Consider the following 26861-nt stretch of genomic DNA (forward strand, 5'->3'; position numbering starts at 1 on the left):
ATAGAACCTATTACAAGTATAATTAAAAAGAAACGAATATCATTCCTGGGGCATTTGTTGAGAACACCTGAAAATAGAATTAGCAGGAAAATAGTAGAAAAACTGTGGTATAGTAAAAGTGACATTAAATGGATCACAGAATTAAGGGAAGATATGAGAGAGTTACAAATTACAGTAGAGGATTTAAAACACAAGACAAACACATTAAAGATATTAAATGACAAACACTCTACACTACAGCTGAAAAGAAACAAACAACGAATAGGAAGAGTGGTTCCGGAGGAGGAAAGAAAATTACGCTCGGAAAGGATGAAGAAATATTGGGTGGATAAAAGAAGAAAGACTAGAAAATATAAAGTGACTAAAGTGGTCCAATGTAGGCCATAAAATTATAAATAAAATAAATATAGTAACTGACAACAAAAAATTAAATATCTGAAAATATTTTCACTTGTAAAAAACCCACCATGACTAAAACAAAAAATAATCCCTTCTCTTTCAGGATTCTATCCGTAAGTAAAATTAGTTTTTTTTTTATTTGTGAAATGAAATCAATAATTAGCTGTACAGTGACTCACTTCTTGCCATGCAGATGCATACAGCGCACCGTGGAGGTGTGCCCGTACAGTGTGTGGATGCAGACACCAGACTCAGCATTCCACACTTTCAGTGTACGGTCAGTGCTGCCACTGATGATGATGCTGCCTGCCATCTGTGATGACCACACACCGCCAGTGTGACCAACTAACGTGCGCAAACACTGCAACAATGCCAATGTTTTGCATTCCTTCTTTGATTTGGTTTGGATACTGGAGTTATGAAAGCAAGGATATTTTTTAAATATTAATAGCATTCATGTTATATTATAGTATGATAAAATTTCAAACTAAATTGCATTGCTGTAATTTATATCGTGAAATACGAGGGCCATCCGGAAAGTAGTACCCGTTTGTGAAATAAAGACACAGAAGTAAATATTAACAAATATAAACATTTTTATTGAAAAGAGCATACATTAAAATACTTCTCCACATAATCTCCAAGCAAATTTAAGCATTTGTCATAACGTGTGACGAGTTTTTGTATTCCAGCGTCATATTCCTCCGCCGCCAGCCGATTGAAATACGTAGTCACACCTTCTTTAAGTTCTTCATCGCTGTCAAATCTTTTTCCCGCCAAAAACTCTTTAAGTTTTGTAAAGAGATGAAAATCTGAAGGGGCCAAGTCCAGGCTATACGGTGGATGGTCGAAAATTTCCCAATTGAATTGCTGCAGAAGTTGTTGTGTTATCCCCGCTGCATGAGGCCTTGGTTTTGTGCTCATCTGTAAGCATGCGAGGGACCCACCTTGCACAAATTTTTGAATAATGCAGATGGTCTTTGACAATTTCATGAACAATTGTTCGAGAAACATTAGGGAAATGTTCACAGATGTCATCAATTGTGACGCGCCGATCGTTCCTCACGAATTCTGACCTCAGCAGTTGATCTGTAATGACAGATGGTCTCCCTGAACGCTCATCGTCGTGTGTGTTCCCCCTCCCCAAGTTGAAATTACGACACCAGCGCTGAACAGATGACTCTTCCATCACATTGTCTCCATACACTTCCTTTAATTGGCGATGAATATCACAAGGTCGAACGTTTCTTGCGTTGAGAAATTTTATTACAGCCCTCACTTCACAACTGGCGGCGTTTTCAATTTTTTTAAACATTATGAACTGCCACAGAAACAACACCGGCAATGCTAGCGTCACGGAACTTGTAACAGAGAAGGCAGACAAGCCACTGAAGCGATCTGACCTTGACCGGCGGCTACTCGCGTCGTCAGCGCCTCACGCGGCGGAAACGGGTACTACTTTCCGGATGGCCCTCGTATGTAGGGAAAACAGGCAGACATACACTAAATAAAGCTAGATAAGAAATATTGTCTAACAGTTGTTTGTTTCTGTGTCTACTACTATTTTTTAAAGTTGTACCAATTTTCCATAATACACTTCCTGTATACAAAGTTCACTATGGGAACTACAAATATAATTACCATATAAAAACATTCAATTGACCATTTAATAAATAAAGGAACTTTTTACAACTGATGTCATCAAGAACTTATTATGAGATGAAATAAATCTGACTCTATAAAATTCCAGCTGTTAAAACTATTTTTTTTATTTAGAAAATCATTTTGGTAGGGAATACCCTATTTTCAACATTAATTTATATAATTTGGGTTATATTACCTTAATATCAAAATTATGTAATTTTTAATTGCCACATAAATCACTATACCTATTAAAAGCAACCCTATTCAAGAATTTAATTGTTGAAAAATAAAATTATGTTCTTTACTATGTTATAACAATAAAAAAATAACTGCTAATTTTTAGGGCCTAAAAGTATAATAAGGTAGTAACTCTATTAATTGGTTTGATTCAACTTTCATTAGACTATTTAATCTTGAATTTCATTATTATAACTCACAATGAACTGTGGTATGATGACCGGTCGACCAATCAGAGCATAGGTGCTGTTTTTTACGTCATAAGTTGCACAACCAAAACACACAGGCTTTTAAACGTAATACCTATCTACCAAAATAGTGATCAAAATTATTTGTTGATGTTTTAATCATATTTTTTAAATATTATAGTATAAACTATTCTATTATGGAATTGTAATTTCTTTATTTGGAAATAAATAAGGTCTTTGAATTTGAAAGTGCTCAAAAGTATCAATTTTGCATTGTACACTTTTCTCTATTTTCTATGATTAAAATATTGATATATCATACCTAGGAATCTGCCCTAGTTCATAATGAAGCTGACGGTTAAAACCGTATCAAAATGCGATTAGTTTAAAAAATATCAATGCACAAACAGACCAACGCAAAAAGCGACTTTAATTTATACTATTTATAGATGTAATGTTTTTGAAACCAAGCACCAATCAGAAGATGGTAACAGAGAAGCGTAAGCATGTTACACTTACACTACATGAATAGATGAACTTACATGTAGTATAATTATTGTAGTAATTACATGTAGTATAAATTATGTGTATTCATCATTGACAAGAAATACACATTGTCCATAGCTCCGTATTAAGCTTACCTTTCCTGTAGTAGCAGACCATACTTTTAGTGTGTTGTCATCGGACCCAGATACAATGCGGTTGCCGGAGAACTGCAGACATGTTATGACATGATCGTCGTGTCCTTTCAACACCTTAGGAGTCCTGATGGGTTTCACTCGCCAGTTCATCTCTATCCTGTGATGTCTCATGAAGGCGGCCTAGCATAGAAATTGATCAATTAACAAATGTATGGAATTAGGTAAAATTAAAGGCAATTGGTTTTAAAAAGGCGTTTCCTACCTACTCTTACTGGAAGAGGCTGGAACAGAGCTAATACTCCGCTTTTTCCAAGATGACATGAATGAGAACATGCCAGAGTCCTCATAGAATCTCAACAGGAGGTGGCTCCTAACACCAACCTTACCCAGTGTAGGAGGGTACTTTTTTACTTACCCAGTTTAATTCAATTCAAAGAGGAATTTGAATTGAATTGAATTACCCATTCTGAAAATCCTGTCACTCCGCAATCAGTACTCTTAAGACTTAGTGCAATGAGGGGTTTTCTCTTCTTCTTGTCTAAGTGATAAGAATTATATCGGTTATGTAATGTCCTCTAATAATTAATTATTATAAATTGTATTCTTTTTTGGGGTCGGATTATTTCCGGACTTTTTCATTTGCCATCAATTTCTTCCATAAGAATAGCCAAAATCCGTAATAGTTTTTTACCATTAAACGTCTAAGTATAACGAGAATAGAATGTAGGTTTCACTATATCGCACAAAACATATTATCTCAAGATGTTTTCAATTTTTTTCCATATACCCCAGGGGGTATATAAAAATTTAAGCATTCGTGTGCCTGACGTGCTACACAATAGTCTGAAGGATTATTTAAGCTCGGGATCAAATTTAACAATCCACAAAGACAGGCAAACAACAAAAACACAATTAGGAATTTCATACAACGTGTACCCCATTGGGTGCACAACGCTTTTTACAAAAGCCAGGCGTGTTGTATCTTTTCTAATGTGTTAAGAATAAGTTTAAAAATTGACTTAATGTAATGACCAACCAATAAAATGATAATAATTAAAGCAGTTTGTATATGCATTACATAAATATTAATTTCTATTAGAAAAAAGTAACAGAAAAAATATGATAAAAAATAAGTCCTAAATATAAATATTGAGAACGCTTTTTTTAAATACATCTCATACTTAGAACTTTACTGCAATTTCATTTTAACAAGAAAACGGATAATTTTCATGATTTTCTTCATTTTATATACAAGGTAATAAAAATACAAGGTATAGAGTAAATGGTAATTCTAAGCAATATATGGGTCAACCTCGATTTTTCTCATATTACAATATAATGTTCCAATAGTCAATTAGAAAAGGAAATGACTAGAATTTCTTGCCGGAAAGCAGTTATACGAAGCAGGCAACCGCCAGACGGTCATATATTGCTTAGAGTTACCTATTAGTGATCAGGGGCACTGACGTGATCTGGGCTTCAAATTTGGAACTACTCGAGTTAATTTTTTTTTTTTCTAAAAGAGCAAGCAGCGCGAAGCGCTGCGCAGCGGGCAGGCATCGTGCGTAATCCTTTTTTTTATTAAAAATTTCTGATAAATTGTTATTACATATTACAATATAATGTAGGTAATGTATGTAAAACGATTTTAAACACATAATTACATGCTGGAAAGCAAAGTAAACCAATATAATCCGCCCAATACAAAATCTCCGTAAAAATCTGGTAAAGGAATCTGTGTCATTCCTTTGGCCTGAATCAATTCAGTATATACGAAGATCACGCACGATGCTTGCCCGCTGCGCAGCGCTTCGCGCTGCTTGCTCTTTTAGAAAAAAAATTAACTCGAGTAGTTCCAAATTTGAAGCCCAGATCACGTCAGTGCCCCTGATCACTAATAGGTAATTCTCGCGGTTGCCTGCTCCCTATAACTGCTTTCCGGATAGAAATTCTAGTCATTTCCTTTTCTAATTGACTATTGGAACATTATATTGTAATATGAGAAAAATAGAGGTTGACCCATATATTGCTTAGAATTACCGAGTAAAATATTTCCAAAATTTTTATCTATATTCCAGAAGTTGTTTGACCAAAAATTTTTAAATGAGTGCATATGTCATTATTAAGTTTGTTATTATTAATTGTTAATTTATTATTGACTGCTATGTATTGGCTTACACAAAAAACTTAATGTTCAATTGTGTCACTAAAGATTCAATTCAATAACTGATCTGTACAGTCGAACCTCAATAAGAAGAATTTCAAGGGCTAAGGAAAAGATTTTTTGTCTTATCAAGCTATTTTTAATAAAGAGGCTTTATTAAGGTTTAATACTGCCATTTCTCATCACTATGAGATAACGTCTACAAAACAAAGATTTTTGTAGCCAACTTCCATAATACGAATCATTGTTAACGTAACCAAAAATATTTTTGTAGTGTTGGCCTAGGTTAAAACAGACTGCAGCAATTTAAAAAATTCAGTATCCGTATATGTATTAAATCACTTATAAATATAGTTTTAGAAAATTATACGCAACAGATCAATATTTCACCAAAAAATTAAAAATTGTCATCAAGTCTTGAAAAGTCATCAATTTTTTATTGTTTGCCTGCATGAATGGTTACTATATCCAAAGTGGAATTTAACTCAAAGATACTTTTTGGAATATGATTAATTGAATGATTTAATTATAATTATGTGTGTGTTGTTCACTACACTTTCATCTAAACAATTTTTCTACACGAAAAAAACATTTTAGAACATCAATAGCTTCTCTTGCTTCTTTCGTTGAAAGTTCAGGTCGATCATTCTCCGCCTGTGCATCCTCCTCATAATCTTCTTGTTGATTTGAGGGTTGAACAGAAGCCAAGATCTTCATCTGTAAGATCTCCACATACTGCTACATCATCATTCAAGTCAACAAATTCATAAGATATTCGTCCTATAAAGGTCACGTTCATCTTGTAGAGGTCTGCGCTAAGATTATCCGTTGTATAGAGGTTAACAGTAACTCAAATGACAAAAAAAATCCGTCTTATGGAGGTTTGTATCTAATTACTACATTATATACGGGTGTTTTTAGCACTGAATGTTACGAAAATTTATAGGGAATTTGACAAAATTTGTCTTATCGAAGAATTTGTTTTATGGAGGTTCGTACTAAAGAGATTCAACTGTATGATTGAACAATTGAACTAGAATTTTTTTTAATTAATTCACATAACTTTTATGGCAATCTAACATATGTTAATAATTTTTATAGTTGTAGTAAATTATATTTGTATATCAAAATGTAATTATTGTACATAAGCATTACCTTCCAGGGAGACGTCGGGTGGTTAGAGTGCGACACACGGTGACGTGCTCGCTTGCTGGTCTGGCTGTCCATATCCACACCAGCCTCACGGCACTTGACACGCCACAGCAGATTGTCCTCTGATAGGAACCTCCAGTTACGACAGGTCTGTGCCGCACGCAGCAGGTCTCGTGGCTCCAGGAATGACAGTACATACAGAGCTAACTGTTGAACAAATCCCATCACATTTACATGGCTGCTCAGATTGATTTACTTTTATTCTTTGTTAATAAAATACTTTTTAAAAAGTGTTTTCACAATATTTTTACAACTTATCACGCGAAAGGTATAAAACTGACAGTACAATAAATTAGGCTTGCAAGTGAAACATCAACAATATTAAGCTTTAGCAATTCGAAACATACATCAGTAATTAATAATAATATAAATGCTATAACCCATTTTTTAATTGGAACCGAACCCACTACAGATCTACTACTGTGCTGTGAAAATGGCATAAAAATCCAGAAAGACTGAACTGATTGAAAGATATTGTTCAAAGGAAAGATGATTAACTATTTTTTTTACTTTAACTAATGTGAATCTTAACTGTAGTTACTCTACTTTCAGGCCTACAGAACACATGTATTAGAAAACCCACATATATGTATTTGGAGTGGATGTAATAAGTATGTCAATCCAATGGCCTTGATAAGGAACAAATAATTAATACAATATGGTTCATATCCACCTTAATCATTGATCATTAGAACTTCACTGTAGATAGAAGTGTTAGAATTTAGATGTCAAGGTCAAAGGCACCTATGACTCATATGTATGTTTACTGCTGAAACAGCAAAAACAAACAAACCTGTTTGTCGAGGATAAACTAACAAGCAAAATAATTGTGACTCAAATGCCATTATATTTTTGTTGGCTTTCCTCTCCAATTTGTAAAATTGTGCATACATATATTTAGACAAATTTGTATTCATTTAGTTGCTATTATATAAAATAACATACTTTTTTATGAAAGTAGTAACTGATTCTAAGCCTAATTGTACTATAACTTTTCACTATTTTGAAAAGCAATTTTTTCCTTGGACACCTATTATTGTAACTGTAGAAACATGTATGAAGGGTGGTGCCAACACCTACGTAATTTGTTATATTTCAAAAACCAAAAGTTGAGTAGTATGGCAGAAAAATAACAAATAGGTTTAAAGGGTTAAGAATAAACGAGTAAATTTATTTAGAAACTATAAAATGTCTCTGATTAAAGTTCATTGGTAAAAAATTCCACATTGATAAATAAATCTAAACCTTATACCTAAATTTAATTAAAATAAAATAGTGACTACACTAGTATCACTACAAGGTGACCGTTACAACATCAATGAATGAAAAAAATACAAACTTACTTCTTTAGGAAGTAATGAAATGAAATCTCTTTGGAATTGAGGTTCTATGAGCTGCATCATGTGCCTCACTTGGGTCGGTACACACAGCTCTATTAGCCCGTCTATGGCTAACAGCCGTTCCGCATTCGACCATTCCTGCACAGAAAACAATATTGCACCCACAACATACACAACTATCAATTTTATTATTAAATTTTAAATCATAAATTTTTTAGTAGGATATACGTATGGAAATGTGCTTTTGTAAAAGGATGTTGTAAGCAAAAAAGGATAATAAAAGAAGATTTTCTCAACATTTATACATTTTACTTAGCTATCTTATATATATATATATATATATATATATATATATATATATATATAAAATCTGAAATGTAATATGTTTAATGTAACTAATTTGAAACATATATTTCTACATAAATTCTCTGGTTTTACGTAAGATTGATTGTTATTATTTTAAAAATAGACAGTATACAGTAAGAACAGATTAGATACATACAATGGGTGTTTATATTCCTCCCATATCTCTTGCAATGTACATTTCATTTGATGAAACACACTTTATATACATAATATTCCCTATAACGGATTGCATTAACACCTTTACTATGACCCAATACTGAGTGATCTTGAGTAGTCTTAAAATCCACCATGCACAATGCACAGCAGTCAACTTATGTTATAAGCATGTCTTGTTTAAATCTATTTTGTTTTTATCACTTAGCAAACCATGCTAAGCTTACCTTGAATTTGTTAAGCCAGTCAGTTATCTCTACTGGTGGGTTGTCTTTGGAAGGAATTATGCTTCGCTGATGACGTGCTTTTTCTCCAGGAGAACATTCAGCTGGTTTCTTTTTCAAACTGTAAAAAAGAAGATAAGAGGAATAAAAGACTTCTTGAAAATTTACCTTGAGTTCTTCAATGAAAAGCTTCAACTATGAAAAGCTACATAGTCATTTACACCCATTGAGGATTGTGACAATTTTTTTCATCAATATCACTAGAATATTGTGTTATCAAGTTGTAATAGATATAAGCAAAAAAAGGCCATACTCAAAATGAGCAATTTGCAGAGATTTAGAAAATTCATAACTTGATTTATACAAGGTGTACTTATAATTCTTTTACTAAAATGTTTTTAAATAAATTGTCCATTGATATTTAAGTACAATAGCTTAATAAATACTATGCCAAATTACATTTCAATGTGATACAAATTATAAGATAAATTATTTTGCATTTGTTTTAATCAGTATTTGTATCAAACACCGCAGTGTAACCATTATAACCTAAAATACAACTGTTCTAGTTTTATGATGAGTAGTAAAAACTTACATATGGACGAGTATCACATGATATAAAACATTATAACGTCACCATTTAAAAAAGATCAAAATCTCTATTTACTACTCTTACAAATGACGTAAACTCGTAACTTGTAACTATATCACAATAATAATGTTTGTTTACTAATGGTTTTAACAAAAACAAAATATCATTTTCCGAATGCTGAAAAGTATAAAATGATAAATTAAACTATTCATTTGCATTAAATTTAAGTTAGTAATATAATTAATCTTTATTAATTAATGAACAATACTGGAACTTTTCATGTTGTATAGCCAACCCAGCAGACGGCCCATAGGCCATTGCTGTAGTGTGTTTGTTTATACTTGGTTCCATGCTTGGCACCTGATTATTCAACTGTTTTGTTTTAAATAAAACACTTTTTCTTCTTCTTCTAATAATAATGTTTGTTTGTTTCCGTTTCATGGATGAAAAGAATAAAAGTGATCAAAACAAATTTAAAGACAGTCAAATGAAGTTTGAAGTTTTCAAGGCAATGAAATATAAATTTTTGTACACAATCCGCTTGTTTGTAACAAAAAACATAAATGGACAATATAAAATCTATTAGTCTTTTTTGACAGAACATGGTTAGATGATATATCATCCAGGAGTTTTTTTGCTACAGAACATAGTTGAATGATATATCTCCCATTGGTCCTCAAAGGGTTAAGACACCATTTTTCAAGCAACTTCCCGAAATCTTTTTACATTAATGAATTATTTCTCAATTGTTAAGGACTTATACCGGTTTTTCCACCAGAATTATTAAAGAACTATAGCAAATAAATTGCTCACCTGGATACTGTAGTCTTTTCTTCTGGAAATAATTTTTTACAGGGCAACCCATTTTGTAGTTCCGTTTGATTCTCTAGTTTTCTTTTGCGCTGAAAATCAAATCAAACCAGAGTTAAAACTCTAAGAGGCTCTAAAACAAAACCCGTTAAAAATGCAATGTTGAGTTTAAATGTTTATTCATTGAACAAAAAATATTACAACAACTATGATGGCACATCTTTATTGCACCTTCACCTTATTACAACAACATCGAATGTCTCATCATCCATAAGTTTTACGCTATGCTGATAGTAAGTAAGATAAATCTGACACAATCTAGTAGATATATAAATGGGTTGAAATGTTATGATGGTATTCATATCACACCTGTAATACTTTTATTGAGATTTTATTTGATTGAGAATTTGACTCCTACTCTTTTATTTGTTAGAAGGGTAACTTCTTTTATCTTCTTACGTTTGGATTTTTCCTAAGAATCAAAAATTGACTTAGATGATGAGCTTTTGTCGTTTTCCATTACAAATTACTCTCCACCTCCAATTTTTCTGTATTTTAAATATGCTTCTAAATTTATTCATTAAAAACATTTTATTGAAAAATGTTTAAACAAAATTCAACATTTTAAACCTTTTTAACAAAATCTTTGTATATTTTTTTTATTAAAGACAAAATTTTAAATTAAATTATTTATTTATGAAAAATTACTTTTACATCAAAAAAGTAGAGTTGACTCATTTTACAGTGGCATTTTTTTTAAATGGCAGAAGAAACAATTTTGTTTTTAAGTTCCCTTAATCTTCCAAAATAGTGAGTGTTATATTCAATCTTATTTATGTTTTATGTTATTTACACTTTAGTTATGTAGATGAGTAAAAAAGAAAGATCTGATCTAAATATACATCTATATAGTAAGAATGATCACTTTCTCTTTTATTCCATACAGGAGAATTCCACTGACCTGAACTAATTGGAACCAATCCATGATGACTATTTTATTTATGGATTCTATTCCAATTTACTGGCTATAGCCAAAATTATTACAAATATGGTGTACATAATACAAGATTTAATTTAGCTCATAATGTATGGTTAGGCTATTAAAACTCGTCGAACTGACAATTTCCATTAGTTAAGCAACTGTCTCAAGGGGGGGTTGGAAGATGAAATATCATAAAATTTTAAGTTTTAGTTTTTCTGTACTTTGTTTCATTGTGATTATTATACAAAAAGATTCAATCAGTACTTTTCTTTTTATAAAATGTTTTGTAAAAGTATGCAAGACAAAATTTGAGTTCATGCTACTGTTCACGAAGATAAATTTAGCAGGAGGTACTTTTTATAGTACTTACATAGCTTATTTTATTCACCAGGGTCGTTATGGAAGAGTTACAACCCATTTTCAGTGACTTGGCCAAGCCTGAGCTACTTAGAAAGTACCTTCATGAGAGTACTCAAAATGCTTGTGAGTTGCTGAACAATGTTATTTAGTCTAGGCTACTCAAAATTACATGCATTAACCCTTTGCGATCGGTCGTCGACTATAGGTCGACCGCGGCAGTTTCGCTGAACGCTCGCATGTCGACAATAGGTCGACCGGATAATGTCACTGCTTGTTTGGCCATTTCTAACCTATTGCTGTTCGGTATTTGAGTTATTCAGTACTTTGGACTTCTATTTTGGTTACGTGAATGCTACGTCGATCTTTATTCACGATATAGGAGGCATTAGAAGTGAAAATAGAAGACCAATACAACTGACGTCTGCACTTGCGTCGTGTTTACAAATATGGCTGGTCCAAGTACAAGTTTTACTGACGATGTCGAAATATTAGATGAATTAGATGATTGTGATAGTATTTTCAGTGAAATTAGTATCCAAAATGAAAAACAGATTATTGAAGAAGACCGTGATAGTGATTGTGAGTTGAATCATAGTGAAAATTCTTCTGAAAACATTGTGGTAAATGACGGTAACCTAGACGACGAAAGTGATGTGTTTGGATTGGAAACTTTAGGTAATGATGGGGAAGAATTTGATCAATTCGTGGATAATGTGATAGAAGTAGGACAAGGAGATGCAAATAATAGAGGTAGGCCTAGGCTACAAACTAGTAGACTAAGAGGAAGAGCTAGACATGTTACCCAAAGTAGGCCTAGGGCTGGAACAAGGCAAAATTATAATATATATAATGTATTGTATTATATATAATATAATATAATATAATGAATAACATGTATCTGATGAGATCCTAGTGCCTTTTCACCTGTATTCATGTAATTTTGGTTTATTACATATGTATAAAAAAATAAAAATTAAGTTTTTATATTTTTTTACTTCTTTTTTATATTTTTTAAATGTTACTTAAAGTTATAAAAAAATACTATAAAATAATGTAAATATTCTTTTTAGGTTATTTACATTGATATATAAAGAGAAAAAAATAAAAAAGTTGCAGAAAAAGGGATTTAAAAATTGCATTTGTGTATTGTCAAAGAACTGTAAACTAACAGAAATTAAATACGACCTGAGGACAGTCGAAGCAATTTTTATTGAGACCTCAAAGGGTTAAGAGAAATACTATAGAATAGGTGTATATATTAGGTGAAGCTATTTCACATACACAAGGGAAATATAGTGAAGTGTACCACACCTGGAGCTAACTGTATCGATGCAATGAAGAAACTTAACGAACTAAGAATAGTGAAAGCTGAGAAAGCTATATACAAGAAATTCAAAGAAAATGCAAACTGAAAAATCATCTTGCAAAAAAGAAGCTAGGTGACCTCTATAAGGAACAGGAAGACCCAGACAACTCCTTCTACTGTAAGTTGGGATGCATTAATGTAAGTTTTTTCAAACAATATACCTTTTTAAAAGTTTTTCTCCTTTTCCCGAAAGTTCAAATTTTTCACATAAATCTTCCCTTTTCTTACAACCGTTTCAGACATCAAGGTAATTTTTTCAGTATAGTTTGGGGGTAATTTTAATTAGAAAAAACTTTCCTGTAGTTTAAAAGTTTGATTTTAACAATTTTCAAAATCTAAAATTTTAGGAAGAAATAAATCAAATGTTTTAAAATTTTTCAAAATAAAAACTACAACAGATACTGGAAATTAGTCTGTGTGAAATAAGCACAAGATTTATTACTTTAACAAAAATTAAGGTGATATCTTTTCTCGATACTTACAAAGAGAACATGTAATACAGGTAATTAACTACATGAGCGGTATAGGAACTTCCAACTTCCCTTAATACAAAGAATTGTCATCAGCTCAGTTTCATGTTTAAGCCTTAATCATTAAACAATGCAGGTTTTTACATTTGCAATTATTTAAAAATTTGACAGTTACTGTCTTATCAGCAATTAATTGTAGGAACTTTGTGTTCTATTTTTGTAATATAACAATGGTAAAATTCTTAAAATCTATTACCTTTTCAAATTATTAATTTTAAACAAAGAAATCCTTATTACTATCTCTGCATAGCGATTTATGACAGTTTCTCTAGTTCTTACTGTAAAAAATATTAGATCATGAGATGTATATGGCAATATTGAAATTACACTGAACTGAACCCATGAAAAAATTTTAAATTATTATAATAACGTGATTTGTACGTCAACTTTTTGTTGAAGATCTTCAGATTAGTAAGATTTTCTAATTAATTAACTTAAAATTAGTGAGACACTACTATTGGATCTCTACTCAGCTTATTTATGATACTTACAGCCAGTCCAGTTCTGAGCTCTTGACTTTGGTCTTCTGCAGGTGTCTGGTCCAATTGACTTGTCTCATTTCCTGTAGTGGTTTTATCTTCTACTACTTCCTCATCGCTTGCGCCGCCACTCCACATCCAATCCTCGTCTACCTCTTCCTCCTCATCATTGTCCTCCTCTTCCTCCTCATCATCACCTTCTGCCTCTGACTCTTGTGGCTCATTCCTAAGTGGGCTCGACCCCTCCACATCCACTATTAACTCTTCATCCACATCCACAATCAACTCCTCACCAGATGTCCCAGGCACTTCAGTTATTCTCTCTTCCACACAATCTGTTGGGCTCGAGTTAGTTGATTCAGTCTTCTCTCCCTCCGTTGAAGCTGCAATCGCCTCCGACACTGAGCTAGATGGTGTTGCCATGTCTATATTTGTACTTTGTGAGTTGTCTGCAACATTACACACCAAATAAAAATAATGAATTAGAATAAACATATTGTATGTTTTAGTAGTTCTACATATAGTATAGAAGTACTACAAGAGTTAAAAGAACTAAAAATTTAGAAAACATATTTAAAAGGACCAGATTTGTTTTAAAATCTTATTTCACCTGCTCTATTTTATATATATATTTATTTATGGTGTTAAGCACAGGCATAAATCAATTTTTACGCACTCCCACAGATTAGCAGTACATTTATCACTTGTAATGAACATAAATTAAAATAAGACAATACAGATGATAGCATATTAACACAATTCAGATGGTATGGACATATATCTGTATGACGTGCTTAAGATCTTTTGAAAACTTGCTCACTTTAATAAATAAAAAGAACTAATGGTACTATCATGGAATATGGTTAGAGAATAATATTAACACCAGTTGAGGCAATTTTTCAAAGGTTATAAATCATTACATTGTCTGCTACACACCTTATCACTTTATAATAGGTATGTCAAAATTGAAATAACTTTCTACATCAATGTCTCTGTTTTTAGAATTCCATTGATTTGTTTTTCAACATGATAACTCAATGAAGTTACAATTTCATCATTTCTCAATCAACACTTAACTTAGGTAAAATATGCCACTATACATTGTCAGAACAGATCCAAATCAGATTTGAAACTGTTCTGACAAGGTTTAGGGTTAGACTTTAATAAGCGACCTACACTTGTCAGTGTTGTTTTTATTGAAAGTTTTGATTTTTTTATCAAGTGAAGAATTTACTATTACAATTTATTTAAATTAACATATGATTTCAACTTAGTAATGTTTAATGTAAACATAAAGTAACTAATTTTCATTTTGTTTTTGTTTTTTTTTTGTTTGTTTTTTTTTTTTTTTTTTTGTGGCAATGAATATAAAGGCATTGTGTGAAATAAACAAAAGTTAGCGAACAGTCAAGAGAAGTTTGAGAAGTGGAATACCAACAGCATGTCTAGCACACAATCTTTGTGATTTTTGTACTGTTGGGAAGTGCGTCTATTTGTGGAGAATCCTTTCCTGTACTTCTCAAAAGCAGTTACTCACTGTTATCCAGGGGCAAGCTATAATTGCTGTAACGTTTCTCTGATAATAGGTCTAGACAAATGTTGTTTACTTACTTTTTTTACTGTAATGTAATGAATTGTTTGTTTTTGTTTTAATATAGGCTAATATTTTAATATAATAACCTTTATATATAAATATATTAATTCTAGTTATGTGATTATTACATAATATCAAAGTTAGATATTATATTGAATCATTGGACAACAACAATCGACTAACAAGTGTAGTCTGTTTATTAAAATCTCCCCAGTTATAGAACCATATTTTAGTTAATTATATAGTCCTGGGCTATATACCACGAATTTCGAACATTAGGCCTAGAACAATGTATTTTAACTAAATTACTAACATATATTTATACAAACATACAAAGCCTATGGAAAACTACTGTTCCATTACAGTTTTGTTTGCAGAAAAACCAAAATATCAGAAACGTTCTTTCGGTCTGCTGTGTTGATTTCTTAGTCAAACACCAGGAGCTCAGTCCAATTATCCTAGGCCTAGAATACAAATTACATTTACAAGGTCTATAAGTAGTACAGGTTAGAATAATTAGTGGAACTCCAATGGTTTTATTTTTGGGTAGGGTAGCCTACGATAAGCGGACCCGGTTTTTTATATCGAAGAATGTAATCATCGATACCTAATATTCACATCTCAAATCCTAGACTATCAATCGATATAAAAGTATCTATAGTCCTCAATAACAATCATATGTTTTAAATTAAAATATGGATTTAATATTTACAGTGATGAAACAAATTATTATAAGCAAAATTAGGAAAACTGAAGATGACCATATTTTGCTCCCCTCACAGTTACAGTTATTTCTTCCCCATAAATTTCACATAATGGATTTTTCGGTACGAGTCCAACATGTTGAAGCCACGTAAAACATGTCTTATCATCTTTCAAAGCAATGTCGTGTAATTTTCTAAAATTGACTGCCATTTTTAATAATCAAATGATACTTATATGTAAAATTGAAATATTACCTTATGTGTATTATTTGAAAGTGTTTACAGCTGTTGATATATATTATTTACGTTATTTCGGGTAGGGTACAATAAGCGGACCCGGTTTTTTATATCGAAGAATGTAATCATCGATACCTAATATTTACATCTCAAATCCTAGACTATCAATCGATATAAAAGTATCTATAGTCTGCAATAACAAACATGTTTTAAAATGAAAAATTGAACATAATATTAACGGTGATCAAACAAATTATTATAGCCTAACCGAAATTAGAAAAACTAAAGACGACCATATTTGCTCCTCTCACAGTTAGATTTGTTTCTTTCCCACAAATTTCACATAATGGGTTTTTCAGTACGAGTCCTACATGTTGAAGCCACGAAAAACATTTCTTATTATCGTTCAAAGCAATGTTGTGTAGTTTATTAAAATTGACTGCCATTTTTTATAATCAAATGTTACTTTTGTAAAATTGAAATATTACCCTACGTGTATTAATTGAAACTGATTACAGCTGTTGATATAGATTATTTAAGTTAATTGTTCTAAATAATTAATTAGTATCGATTGATTATATCGATGGTTATGATTAAGTAATATAGTTTGCCAATTTCAATATAAAAAACTGGGTCCGCTTATCGTACCCTACCCTTATTTTCTTTCAGTAGGCCTACTTGTCCTAGAAGAAACAATGCACATAAAATTCACTAGCATAATTACTGAAATCTACTGTTTAAAATTTAACATAAAACAATAATCATCTCTTTTCAACTTTGATATATTTAGCAATTGGATGTGTTATATATTGGGGTATCAATTTACAATAACGTGACCATGGAAAGGTATGTTCATTTTTTTTTTCCTGAAAACTACAATTTTTCCTGAAAACATTAGTGAAGAAAAAATTCGTCTGCAACGAAAATCAAAGGAGTTACGATTTTTTGAAATCCTCTGAAAACTCTGTTTTTGACAGTACCTCTGGCAATTTTACTGAAATGATGTTGACTAGTACGTTAATCCTGTCAACGATGCCTGCCCGCTGCGCACTGCTTGCTCTTTTAGAAAAAAAAAGTAACTCGAGCTTGCAAAAGTCGAATCCCAGATCACGTGATGCCCCTGATCCTTAACCCTCCAAGTGTTGTTCGACAAAATTTTGTCGGTTATTTTCCATCCTTAATGCAATAATGCCCGAAAGGCATCAATATAATACAATAATATACTTTCCCCCCCAGTTTATATGCACCTGTGATAATAATACTTGGCTATAAATGCCCAACCTATGAAAAAAAGTCCATTTTTCATGGTCACGCTATTGTAAATAAATACCCATATTGGTTCTAAATCCAAATCATGGAATGGCTCATAAGCAGGTGTGCTCTAGCCTAAGCAAATCTGGGGGTACAGTAAAATAATTAAATTGCCTTACTTTATTAATTTAATATTTGTAATATTATGGATAGTTCATTTTAATATGACAACTAAATATACATAAATGTTGTGTTAACTACACAAACAACACATGTTAAAATTACAATTGCTTTGAAGCACAGTGGCCTATAAAATTAAAAAAACTAATTAACATTAAATTTTCCAATCAAAATACTAATTTTAAAAATCAGGCCACAACAGTCCATTGACTGCTGTAAAAATACTTATTTTGATTAATACACTTTAATTTAACTGAATTAATTTAATTTTCGAAATTCATGACAAAAGAAATACCAGTTCAGATCCTGTAAAATTGATTTGAAAGCAGATTCCGCATGAGTTTTCAAAGGAGCAATGCAGTAGCTTCTAACTCTATTAAACTTCAATTACGATCTATACCCATTTTAAAATTATTTCTAAAGTAAAACATGCCCTTCAGATTTATCTAAAGTCAAGAAATGTCTTATGCATATTACTAACCTATCAACTCATCTCCTATCCATTCCAAGTACAAGCCTGGCCGTCTGTCTAACTGTGCCCGTGCCCTGTATTGAAAATAGAATGGATCCAGCAGCAGTAGCAAAACCCAAATTCCAAAGAAGAAGTAAGCTAGATACGTGATTTGTACTATAAAATCTGCTCATTGCGAACAGATCAGACAGAGCCTTAAATTGCGTGGTTATTACAAATCTTCATTCTGTATTGCTTAATGGTTTTTATTTTTATATACTTTTTAATTATACTCTATTCATAAGTTTAATAAATTTCTCCTGATGAAAACATAATTTAGACTAACATAATTCATGGGTGTGTTCTATTCTGAAGACAATGTACTATTGCAAACAATCGTTGCTTCTTAGTTACAAAAAGTAATATATTTGTATCTAATTCCATGTTAATTTATGTAAAACCAAACTTCTTATCTCTAGAAAGATGTGTAACCTGCCGCCACCGAAATATAACGTTTATAAATGTTATAAGCTACTATGCTATTAACATTGTAACCATCACATTACACCGTAATAATAATCTTTGACTTTTGTGAGAATAGACCTTGCACCCGTATGGAGACTGGAAAAGTTTTTTTTTTCAGTAAAGCTAGTTCTTTTCTATTCAGTAAAAATATATATCCATACAAAACTTTTTGTTGAAACTTTTGTGCATATTTTTTATTATGTACAGAGGTTACTCAATATAACATGTATTTAATAGTTTTTGTAACGTATATCTATTGCTGTTTCTTTCGTTTACTACTAGATGGTGCACAACCACAATGTTTTAATTGGCAAAAGATTCTAGCATTGGATCTTCTCATATAAGGATACACAACCACCATTAATTTACACAAAGACACACATTCACTTTTGATACACAATCGCCAGGATATTACATTTTTTTAAATGAAAGACTAACCAAGTTTATTTATAAGTTGTTAAATGTAAGATTTTGTTTAGTTTTAAGATTTGTTCTCAGTTATTTCTAATTTCATAGGTTAATTTTAAGTTTAATTCAGATTTTCATGTTACATAATATAGGCCTAAGACCACTATTAGTTAAGACACAACATAATATCATCATTTAATGCAAACACATTCCAAAACAATATTAATTATAAGAAAACATGTACCTAAATAAGAAGATTCAAAAATAATTATAATATTAACTAGTCTATCCAATTTCAACATGGCCTAACCATAATTGAATTTTAACCCTAGACCTGACACAATGACAAATAGATTCGATTTATTTAGTTTCTTATAATATTATGTAATATAGCTCTGAACATCACCAAAATATGTTAAAAAAATCACTTATTAGATATTAAATACCATTATCCTGTAGTTAATTATAAACAAACATAATTTAGAGCCTAGTTTAACAATATTTGTCAATACCAGAATAATAGTACATTTAATAGCGAAAAGGACCCAGTATATAGATAACTACCACCCAAGATCATAAAAATCATCTACAAAAGGATTTTTGAATATAATTTCTTTCAATGCTCGGGATAACCTAAAAGGGAGCAATCGACAGTGGAGGTTTGGTGTAATAATAGCAGCCATCTTGGACAGTGACCACTGACCTATCTCAAGTAACATCCTACCGACAAAATCGATGTTCTTTCAAATCAAACACTTGCCCATGCATTAAAATAAGACTTCTTATATAATATATTTAATAATCTCTAGATTTAAGAACAAAACTAATTATACTTTTCTATAGTAGATTTTTGTAAGAAATACGAATTTAATAATGCCCACACCCACAATATAATAATTTAGAACCTTAGCATAAGTATATTTAAGCACTTGTACAACAGGAGAAGCCATTAACTATTACCAAACAATGCTTATATATTAAAAAAAAAAAAAAAAAAAAAACTTGTCCGAATACCTAAAGATCGTTTCTTTTAATATAATCCGATATATTTCTAAATTATTATTTTTAATTATAAGAGCAATAAAGGAACATTTAAATCAAATTCTCAAACCCAAAACCCTTCTTCCTCACTCTGACCAATAAGAAAAATTCCTCAGTTCGCCATTGTTAACTGACCACTCTGATTGGCCAGCAGTGATCTAAACAGCTTCACACAGACCCAAGCCATCTTGTTAGCATCTTTAACCAGTCTCCTCGAGGTCTTGAGACAAGACAGATCTCCGTGTACTGACTACTACATTTTTTAAAATTTATCATAAAAAACCTTTAATTTAACCATTAAAATATCAAATTAAACAGTACACTTACCTGAGCTTCGAGAATATTCCTTTTATACTTGACAAAGGGAATTAGTTGAGTGAGAACATTGAACTTATCATAATTGACACCAAGCAGTGTATTATACTTGGTATTTTTTCACTCTCATATTCCTCGCTTCATCTGCCAGAACTGACATCCAGCATCAAGAGAAGTATTTCAAATAGAACTTCAAGAACTTCAGCACATAGAACATCCAGATCTTCACTCTCATCATTTCACCAAACTACCCACCAGGATGGAGCACGTCTTCTAGACATTCGTCAAGGATACCCTTCATCACAACCCAGCTATCCAATCGCTCAATAAAGGAGAAAACTGGTCAGAGATTTAATTTATATTCCAATATAAACCTTTCTTTCAAAGATCATTGTCCAAACCCAATTAAATGAACTTAAAATTGTACTAAATTTCCTTTAAAGCTCATAAAAATACTTCTTCTTCCAAACAATAACTGTCATGATAAATAATTTAATATATGGCTGTCTTTGCTTTTAAATTGTCTTTGTCAGGTGAAAGAACCTACCCCTAGATAAGAGCAGAACAATTGTATTTAATAGAGCATTCATTATATTTTTTTAAAAGAACCCTGAGAATTGTTAATAAAAGAATTGTAAAAGAAATTAATAATTATAGTTCATTAAAAGTTTGTAATACAGATTGTAAACAAGAATTTATTTATTTTCTCAACCACCTTTTCTCTTTATTTATCTTAAGATATAATAATAAATTGACACCACAACGTGAGAGAGTATTTTAATAAGGACCTTTCCTGGTGACAATATCTTGAACAATTGCAACCTGTAAGTCATGTTCTGGGACTTATTAGCCGAAGGTGAACTTCTCTTCACGAACGCTGTACTTCATATTAGTAACACCAATAAATTGAGTTTGGAGTTACTGTGTGATCCCTTCGTCGGCTTTCTTGAACTGGTTGGTGTGAAACAGGGATAGCCCATATATCTGGAAGTTAATTTAAATGCAATGAAATAATGTCTACATCTTAGCTGTCCGGCGGACACTAAGTGTCATCTTATCTTTCTAAAAAATATATAAATACGTAAACTGACTGTCCGTAGATCCTTCACAAACTATTGGTTTCGATGTTCCTCGTCACACTCGCCATTCTCAGCTATCCTAGAGACACTTGTATCCAAGCACCTACATTTACCACAGTTCACTACCACGAATGATGAGAGTTGGGAATGAGGTCTGCGCTAATTAGAATCTCGTTGTCCATCTGTTCAGATGTTTAAGTAGATTTCACAATATAAACCTCTAAGCTAACCCTCTCTAAATGTTTCTTATCTCCTTATTGTGATGTTATTATTCGTGAATTAGCTGTTTTTTTTTTTTTTTTAAATTTGTCTGTATGAAGCGTACGTTATTGCATCAGTTGTTGTTTATCAATTGTTATTCATATACACAACATTCTTCATTCTTATATACATCTATATTAGTTATAGTATTTTCATGGTTTTTATTTTCTTGTTTGTCTTTTTCTAATTTTAGTATTAATATTGTAATACTAGTTTATACAAATTAGTTATTTATAAAATTTATATTTTATAATTTATAAAAGTTAGTTTATAAAAATTGTCAATGTGTACTGTAATATTTAATTTTTTTTTAATGGTTAATATCTCTATGGTAAACCCCAGGAGAAAAAACTGAGGGACCATTTTTTCGCATTTTCAGTTTGATGTCGGTAACTGTATTTTGGAGTACGTAGAATGTTATGGTATATTTCTTATAGGCGTAACATAAGAATGGACAATGCTAGAACAGATTTAAATTTAGTACGTAGAGACCCTATCCGACTTCGCACGGATCCAATACATTTTTATATCTCTATATTCAATCATAAACCATCATTGATTTTTGTCACCAAGATTCTGATACGGATCAGAATCCACCCAGAAACCTTAAATTAATAATATAATGTACTAATCTGGCTAATAATAACCAGTAGCCTTGCCAATCAAATGATATGAAGTTATATCAATAAATAATCATTTATCTAACATTTCACTATTATTACTACTTATAACGTTTAAATATTTATATACTCAATATTTAGAGCAGTTTTTTCGTTGGACAACACATATCGGTGACTCTTGGAAAGTTCCCATGAAAGGGCAATAAATAGATAGATGTCCATGTGAAAAACACTCAACGCTTAAATTTAATCCTGGTACAGTGAATGTTTGACTCTGTGACTTATTGATGGTCATTGAAAAAGACAATTTCACAGGAAATTTCAACTGGACTGCGACAGGAACATGGGCCTCATTAACCAAACAACACGTGTATAGAGCTGCCATATGAGTGGAATACTGTTGTGGAAAACAAGGTCTAGGCATACACCATTTTCAGTCATTTCCTGCGAAGACCAAACAATATTCAAAGGCTAGAGTAAATATCTGCCAACAATTTAAATAAAGAACTTCCTTTTCAAAGTACACCAGTGAGAGAACTAATGGTGGTTACCCGTCACCCACGCATGATTCTTCATCGCTCAAACTTCAGTGGTCTGAGAGTGTTGTGGTTACACAAAAACGAGAACTATTGTGAGTATCAGAGGATTGCTTTCACCTCCCAAAATGTGCTGTATCCCGATAGGTTGCCAGTGTCTAAAGGCAAGGCCATCAAGACTAGTAGGTTCTCAAAAAGTTCTGCTCTCAGGAAACATAATAATTCTATGATAATCTACTATACTACTAAAAGTCTGGTGTGTAAAAGCTCTTTTTGATATGTCTCGAGGTCTTTTTCAATGTTAGGTTACAGAAGAGGTTATAATGAAATTTTGTTTTGTGCAGGCTTATTAAAAAATGTTATGTACCTCTAATACAGGCCGTGTCACCGTGCTCGGCGCGTAGGGGAGGGTGGCCTGAGAGACAACGCCAATGCTCCCACTCCACCTCCCCTACTTTTACTCGGTACAGTCAACTCTAGCAGGTCCCTCTGGCCCTCGTGTCTTCCACAACAAATTAAAATATCTTCGTTATTTTATCAATGGAGGAAACACATTTATACTAAACAGTATGAACCAAAATATTTCTTTACATTTATTTCATAGAAATGTTTAAATAATATTTCTTTAAATCCATGACATAATTATTGTGATAAGGTATTTCCCTCTGATGGTTACAAATAACTTTCTCTCTGCGTTCAGAGTTTCAATACTCGATTGCAGGCTTGAGACTGCCGGAGGCCGCATTAAAAGTTATTTACATATTTTACATACTCACAAAACAATATTTATTATATACAATAATTACAACATTGTGGGATTAAAGATTCCAAAGTGATATATTGTCCTCCTCGTTGTCCATAAACAATAATGGGTGTACATTGGAAATAAATATTTAAATCAACTCTTCGATCCCTGACAAATTCCCGTCTTCAAAGTCATCTTCAGAAAAGTCACTGTTGTCCTCTTCACTGGACTCTGCACCAAGATCGATAACAAAAGATTCAATGGTATCTTCCAGTTGACTTTGAACTCCTATGAACTTCTCTTCCATTTTCTTGACATTTTCACATATTTTTTTCCAGTCCGTTTCAGTTATGGTTTCAAACTTCTGATTTACAAGGCGCTCAACATCATGTATGTTAAAAGTCACATTGTGAGCTGCAACCCAGTTTTTTACATCAGCCCAGATTAGCTCTATGGCATTGAGTTCGGGATGATATGGAGGGAGCCTAAGGATGTCGTGTCCATGTTCTCTCATAATCTCGTCAATTTGATAGCGAATGTGCGCCGGTTTGTGTTGCCTAATCAACTCGTAGAGCTCCACCTTGAGTGATGACGATGAGAATGCAATATTCTTCTGTATCAGCCAATCTTGCATTTCTGATTTAGTGTTCTTCGAACTTGGGCACTTATCTACTTGGACATTGTGATAAGATGCATTGTCAATAACCACAACAGTCCGAGGAGGTAAATTTGGAATTAATTTTCCGTCAGCCATTTAAAATACATCTTGCCGTTCACATTGTCGTGATAATCTCCTGTTTTTATGTTGGCTCTCCACATTGTCAAACAGTTTTTCACGAAGCCCATTTCTCCTCCTGCGTGTAGAAAAATAAGTCGCTCGCCTTTGGACAATGGGGCCGCCACTCCTGCATTTGAGTCATCGGACCAACCTTTTCCGGAAACATGAGCTGAATCGATGTAAGATTCGTCCGTAAAAACTATGGGGCGTTTCTCCTTCCGGTATTCTTGAATTTTTCTCAAATATACAAATCGTTTGTAAGCAACATCCTGGGTTTCCATAAGAATATGTTTGTTTGATTTGGTCTTTCTCCATCTGTAGCCCATTTTCCTAACAATTCTTCTCAAACTCGAGATAGACCCGGTAAAATGTATTTCACTTTCGAGTTTTGAACAAATTTTCTTCAGTGTTGGTAGACATTTCTCGGTCAAATAAAAATTGTTGATTGTCCGTCTTATAACACCAAGATCAAAATCATCGAGTCCAGTCACCTTTTTTGGCACCTTTCTCACTTTGTTTGGAGTTTCAAAGGAAGTCGTTGTTTCAGCTAATTTTCTTTTTTCGGCACTTATACGGGTTAGAGTTCGCCGCGAAACACCGACAGCTGTTGCCACTCTTTCTCTCACTTTCTTAGGGTCAATAACAAATGTTCCCTCTCTACTCATAAAATCCATCACATTAGAAATAACTTCACATGTCTGACTTTTCAGAACCTTGCCATCCAGCTTCGACTTAAATACAGTCGGTGTTGCCATGCCAGCAGCTCCAAAACTTCCACAAGTATCACAACATTCACAACACAAACACAGGATGTTGACCGCACACAGGGAGCAAGAAAACAATAATGAGCGTTGTGAGCCTAGTTGGAGTGGTCGCTTTCCAGTGACACTGTACCGTGACTGCTAGTGGGGGAAGGACAGTAGTGTGCATGCTCAAACGAGGCGCCGAGCACGGTGACACGGCCTGTAATCGCTTATCACAGTCAATTGTGTAATTTCTTATAAACATAATTAATTTTCTTTTTGATTTTAATGTATTAATTTCAATTACTTGAACATTTTTTTAAACAGAACATTAATTGAACCATCATCTTTCTTCACCTAAACAATTAATTTAGACTCTCATCTTTTTCCCTGAATTTTAAGGTATTAAGGACTTTTTTTGTCAAATTCAAAAAATATAAAATAATATCAAACAATCTCATTTAATTTTTCTGGCTAATAGTGAGGTGCTTTAAGCTAAAATATACAAAAGTAGCATTAGATTTCAATCTAAAATTAAATTACAAGGCTTTAAACTTAAAATCACGTATCTTTAGTAATATTTTGGACCGTCATTTTTTACTCCCAGAGCTCTTCATATATAAAAAGAAAAACCCTCACACACTCATTACTAATTTTCAAAGTTTCTCACAAATTTGAAATTCGGCACACGTGTCAAACTAGAAAAAATTCAAACATTTTCATGTAGATCAACCACCAATATGGGCTAAAATAAGGTTGTAAACTTTATAAAAGTCATAAATGAAATATATATAAATATATATGAAGGTAATTTTACTATAAAAGCTAAAAAAACATTATTAAATTTGTATGTTGTTGGTTTCAATTCCCTGCTGCCCTAAAAAGCAAAGTCCACACGCAAATTCCTCATTATCTAAATAGAAAAAAAATAATAATGAAGATCACCCTCCCATAGGGGTTTAAATGGGATAGCAAGCCTACAAAAACTGTAGTTTTGTTTTTGAACTTTCCGATGACATACAACGATAAAGATTCATACCACTTCCCGATAGCAAACTAAAGATTGTTCCTGAACTTCCTGTAGAAGCTTAAATATGCTTGCCTCTAGAAGACCTACATATATTTTATTGTTCAACTTCCCATTGTCCTACAAAGGAGAAATTTGACACGCATGTGTATCTAGGAATATCCAGGAGTTGCACATCAATAACCGCAAATGACCATATAATTGGATTAGAAAGTCGAAAAATCTGATATAAACGGAGTCTCGAAGATTTATTCCTCAAAGCTTGAGCTCTTTCCGACACTATTTGAAGACAACTTAAATGGATGTTTTGGATGCTGAAGGGTTTGATCGAAAAATCAATTAATTTTTAAAACACTAAATTATTATTTTGAAATGCCATTCTCTGTAGCTAAAAACAAAATAAGTATCCTTTACACATCTGACCAAACCAGTTCTTAGTCCAGAAATAATTTCTTTCAAAAATCGCCTTCAATTCTTGCACACAGGTACTATTTATCTCGATTCTCATCAACCTTCACAACCAGCTTACAAGACAAGCAAGAGTAGAGTGTCGAAAATTAATTAAAAAATCCACGTTGGGTAAAATACGTAGATAACTTTCTCTTTATCGAATAAATCAAAAGCCACGTGGGAAGTTGTAAATTCGGAGAAACTCCTTAAACCCAAGAACGTGTTAGAA

General features: G+C 32.3%; 2 protein-coding genes across 2 annotated transcripts in view; both read right to left on the minus strand.

The window, feature by feature from the left end:
- Nucleotides 1-20265, minus strand: part of LOC124363581 (F-box/WD repeat-containing protein 7-like) — a 41180-nt gene extending 20915 nt beyond the window's left edge. The window contains exons 1-9 of the mRNA XM_046818867.1: nucleotides 20214-20265; nucleotides 18135-18290; nucleotides 13700-14136; nucleotides 9974-10062; nucleotides 8572-8689; nucleotides 7829-7963; nucleotides 6429-6632; nucleotides 3110-3289; nucleotides 579-760 (exon numbers count right to left, since the gene is read on the minus strand). Coding sequence (XP_046674823.1) covers nucleotides 579-760; nucleotides 3110-3289; nucleotides 6429-6632; nucleotides 7829-7963; nucleotides 8572-8689; nucleotides 9974-10062; nucleotides 13700-14136; nucleotides 18135-18290; nucleotides 20214-20265 — 1553 coding nt within the window. The remainder of the gene's footprint in view (nucleotides 1-578; nucleotides 761-3109; nucleotides 3290-6428; nucleotides 6633-7828; nucleotides 7964-8571; nucleotides 8690-9973; nucleotides 10063-13699; nucleotides 14137-18134; nucleotides 18291-20213) is intronic.
- Nucleotides 20266-23782: 3517 nt separating this feature from the next.
- Nucleotides 23783-24388, minus strand: LOC124363666. Its single transcript, XM_046818953.1, has one exon. The coding sequence runs from the start codon at nucleotides 24386-24388 to the stop codon at nucleotides 23783-23785; it is 606 nt and encodes a 201-aa protein (XP_046674909.1).
- Between the last annotated feature and the right edge of the window lie 2473 nt (nucleotides 24389-26861).

Source organism: Homalodisca vitripennis, chromosome 1, assembly GCF_021130785.1.
Source record: "Homalodisca vitripennis isolate AUS2020 chromosome 1, UT_GWSS_2.1, whole genome shotgun sequence".
Taxonomy (NCBI): Eukaryota; Metazoa; Arthropoda; class Insecta; order Hemiptera; family Cicadellidae; genus Homalodisca; species Homalodisca vitripennis.

Bases quoted from the DNA above. Each gene is read 5' to 3' on its own strand.
- LOC124363666 (XM_046818953.1), bottom strand. From the start codon at position 24,388: ATGGCTGACGGAAAATTAATTCCAAATTTACCTCCTCGGACTGTTGTG.